Source organism: Equus asinus, chromosome 20 (assembly GCF_041296235.1).
Source record: "Equus asinus isolate D_3611 breed Donkey chromosome 20, EquAss-T2T_v2, whole genome shotgun sequence".
In the NCBI taxonomy this organism is placed as follows: Eukaryota; Metazoa; Chordata; class Mammalia; order Perissodactyla; family Equidae; genus Equus; species Equus asinus.
The window spans coordinates 20198085-20201053 of record NC_091809.1 but is presented as its reverse complement, the minus strand read 5'-3'; the positions used below and the strand labels follow the sequence as shown (position 1 = coordinate 20201053).

At 40.2% G+C, this 2969-nt stretch overlaps 1 protein-coding gene across 1 annotated transcript; it reads right to left on the bottom strand.

Annotated features, from left to right (window-relative positions):
* Positions 1-1401: 1401 nt before the first annotated feature.
* On the bottom strand, positions 1402-2572 carry LOC106823672 (olfactory receptor 7D4-like). Its single transcript, XM_014829490.3, has one exon. It carries the CDS (start codon positions 2421-2423, stop codon positions 1485-1487), a length of 939 nt encoding a protein of 312 aa, XP_014684976.1. The 5' UTR covers positions 2424-2572; the 3' UTR covers positions 1402-1484.
* Between the last annotated feature and the right edge of the window lie 397 nt (positions 2573-2969).

Below are 2969 nucleotides of genomic sequence, written 5' to 3'. Positions count from 1 at the left end.
GAGTAATTTTGCAATCCTTATCATGTATCCAATAATTAGTTTCTTTTTTCTCTCAAAATCTCTAAATACTTTCATAGTAATTTCTTGATACATCAGAGCCTTTATCACCTTCATTAGTTTTGGTTCCCACAGAAGCAGAGGCTAAGCCAAGGAATAATGTGCAAGCTCTTTACTGGAAGGAGCAACAAATGGATGGGAGACAGGAGAAGTGGACACAGGAAAGCAAATATGTCCAATAAAGCTTGCATTAAGTCAGTTGCAACAGGAAATGAGCAGAGTTTCATCCTGTAGGGAAACTCTGGAAAATGATACAAAATTCACCCTCAGAATTGTCCCAAGTAAAAAGTGAAGGAGATGGCATACCCCACACCTCTCCCTCAAGAGCTGTCTCTGATGTGGCATAATTCAGTGTCACTTCTGCCACTACATGGGGGAAAAGCAGGTCCAGTCTCTGCTGGCCATTGGCAGTCATGCAAAGGAGATGGTAAGAGAATCCTGGAGAACATGTGAGGAACATTAACAGCATTTACTACTCCATCTTTTCCTGAAGACTCAATTCTATCAACATTCTTCTCAAAAAATGAGTTAAGTTATCAACACCTTCAACACATGTGTGTGTTGGCACCTCTATAATACCAGAAAAAAAGTTAAAGCACTTGAGAAAACACATGTGATTCAATTGTATTGATTATTACATGTTTTAGGATTTTAGAGGATGTATCTCAAAATTGCAGTAATGGGAAATGAAGGTCAAATAAGAGAAGTAAAGGAGGAAAGGAAGGATCATAAAGAATGAAGTAACACCTCAGAGTTATTCTACCTGGTATAGTACTAGGAATCATCTGAACAAACCAGCTTTTAAATCTACATTCTTACTTTGAAGTTGAAAATCTCATCACTTTTCCTATGAAAAATAGGATAGCAAAGTCAGTGTCAGCTACCCAGGTTAGAACCCAACTCAATCTCAGTTTCTTCTTTTGCATAGCATGGTGAATGTGAGAAAATACCTGAAAGAAATATTTTCAAGATGAAATAAGTCATACATGTAAAGAAATAAGCACAGTCCTGATGTGGTAAGTGCTTGTGTGACTGCAGTATAATTTTCACTCCATTTGTTCTGGAAAAACAAACCCACAACCAAAGGAAGGTGAAGAACATCAACATTTGAGAGGACAATTTTTGGAGAAACCACATCAGCACTTGATATGACAAGTGCTTTAAATCTAAAGTTAGAAATCTTAAGAATCGATGAAAAAAGGGGACCAAACATGGAATTTTATGGACAGAGAATAAGCAAGAAAAGTCAAAAAGACCCTACTGAGGAGGTTGTTGAGGAGAAACTAATACAAACAAATAAAAGTTTAATTTGGGAATTGAAGAAATCAAACATTTCTTTTAGAGCAGAAAAAGAACCAGGAGATTTAAAGTCTCAACATTTGCTTTGGGGCCCACAATGTCCACTAAATTCTAAGGCCAGTGACCCATCACAGACAAGAGGCTGCTCTGCTGAGGGGCCTTCCCAGGGCTCTCTTAACATCCTTGTTCCTCAGGCTGTAGATGAAGGGGTTCAGCATGGGGGTGACCACGGTATACATCACTGAGGCGATTGAGTTTCTCTGGGAAGAATGGATCACAGCAGAACTCAGGTAAACCCCTAGGCCTGTTCCATAGAATAAGGAGACCACTGAAAGGTGTGACCCACAGGTGGAAAATGCTTTATACTTTCCCTCAGTAGAATTCATCTTCATTAAGGAGGAGACAATATGAGCGTAGGAAAAGAGGATTCCAGTGAGAGGAAACACACACAGCAGGGCAGTTGTCACATACAAAAAGATGTTATTAATTAGAGTGTCAGAGCGGGCTAATTTGAGAACCTGAGCCAGTTCACAGAAGAAATGTGGAATTTCTGTGCCTATACAGAATGTCAACCTCATTATTAACAGAATATGAATCAAGGATATCCAGAAAATGATGAGCCAAGATATCAGAACCAGGAGGCCACAAAGGCGTGGGTTCATGATCACTGTGTAGTGCAGGGGGTGGCATATGGCCACAAACCGGTCATAGGCCATCACGGTCAGGAGGAAATTGTCCAGTCCAACAAAAATTGTAAGAAAACACACTTGAGTGAGACATCCCATGTAGGAAATGTCTTTGCTCTGTGTCTGGATGTTCACTAGCATCTTTGGGATGGTGGTGGAGATGAAGCAGATGTCTATGAATGACAGATTGGAGAGGAAGAAGTACATGGGGGTGTGGAGGTGGGAGTCAGTGCCGATGACTAGGATTATGAGCAGGTTCCCAAGCACAGTGATCAGGTACATGGACAGGAACACTCCAAAGAGCAGGGGCTGCAGTTCAGGATCCTCTGAGAGACCCAAGAGGAGGAATTCTGAGACTTCGGTGTGGTTTCCTGATTCCATGTAGCTGGTGTGTCTTCTGGAGAAGGAGGCAAAACCAAGGTGCAATGATCATTCAGTTGGAACCTCAGCTAGTCAGCGCCTCTTGATTCCATGTTTTGATGGATAAATTCACCCTCTCCTGAGTCTTTCCAATAAGAGTAACTCACTCATTCAATTGGTAGCCCATTTCCATTTTAAATGTGTGTGATCACTCAGTTTCTTTCATTTAGCAGAAATCTCTCTCTCTCTCTCTTTTTCTCCTACTCACTGGTTCTAATTCTCTTATTCAAATCTATAGACATAAATTAATTTCTTCTTTGATATGACTCTTAGTTGAACACCGTTAAGATCTTTTCTTTGGTAATGTCCATATTTCCTTCATTCTAATAACTCTATAATAGTGATTAAGACATGGATTTGCAATTCGAACAACCTTAATACTGTGACCTGATGCTTCCAATTGATGTCACAGTGAACCTTCTTGTGTCTTATAATTTTTCTTTCTAAAAATGTGGTTACTGGGGCCGACCTGGTGGCACAGTAGTTAAGTTCATGCACTCTGCTTTG

Bases quoted from the DNA above. Each gene is read 5' to 3' on its own strand.
- LOC106823672 (XM_014829490.3), bottom strand. From the start codon at position 2,423: ATGGAATCAGGAAACCACACCGAAGTCTCAGAATTCCTCCTCTTGGGT.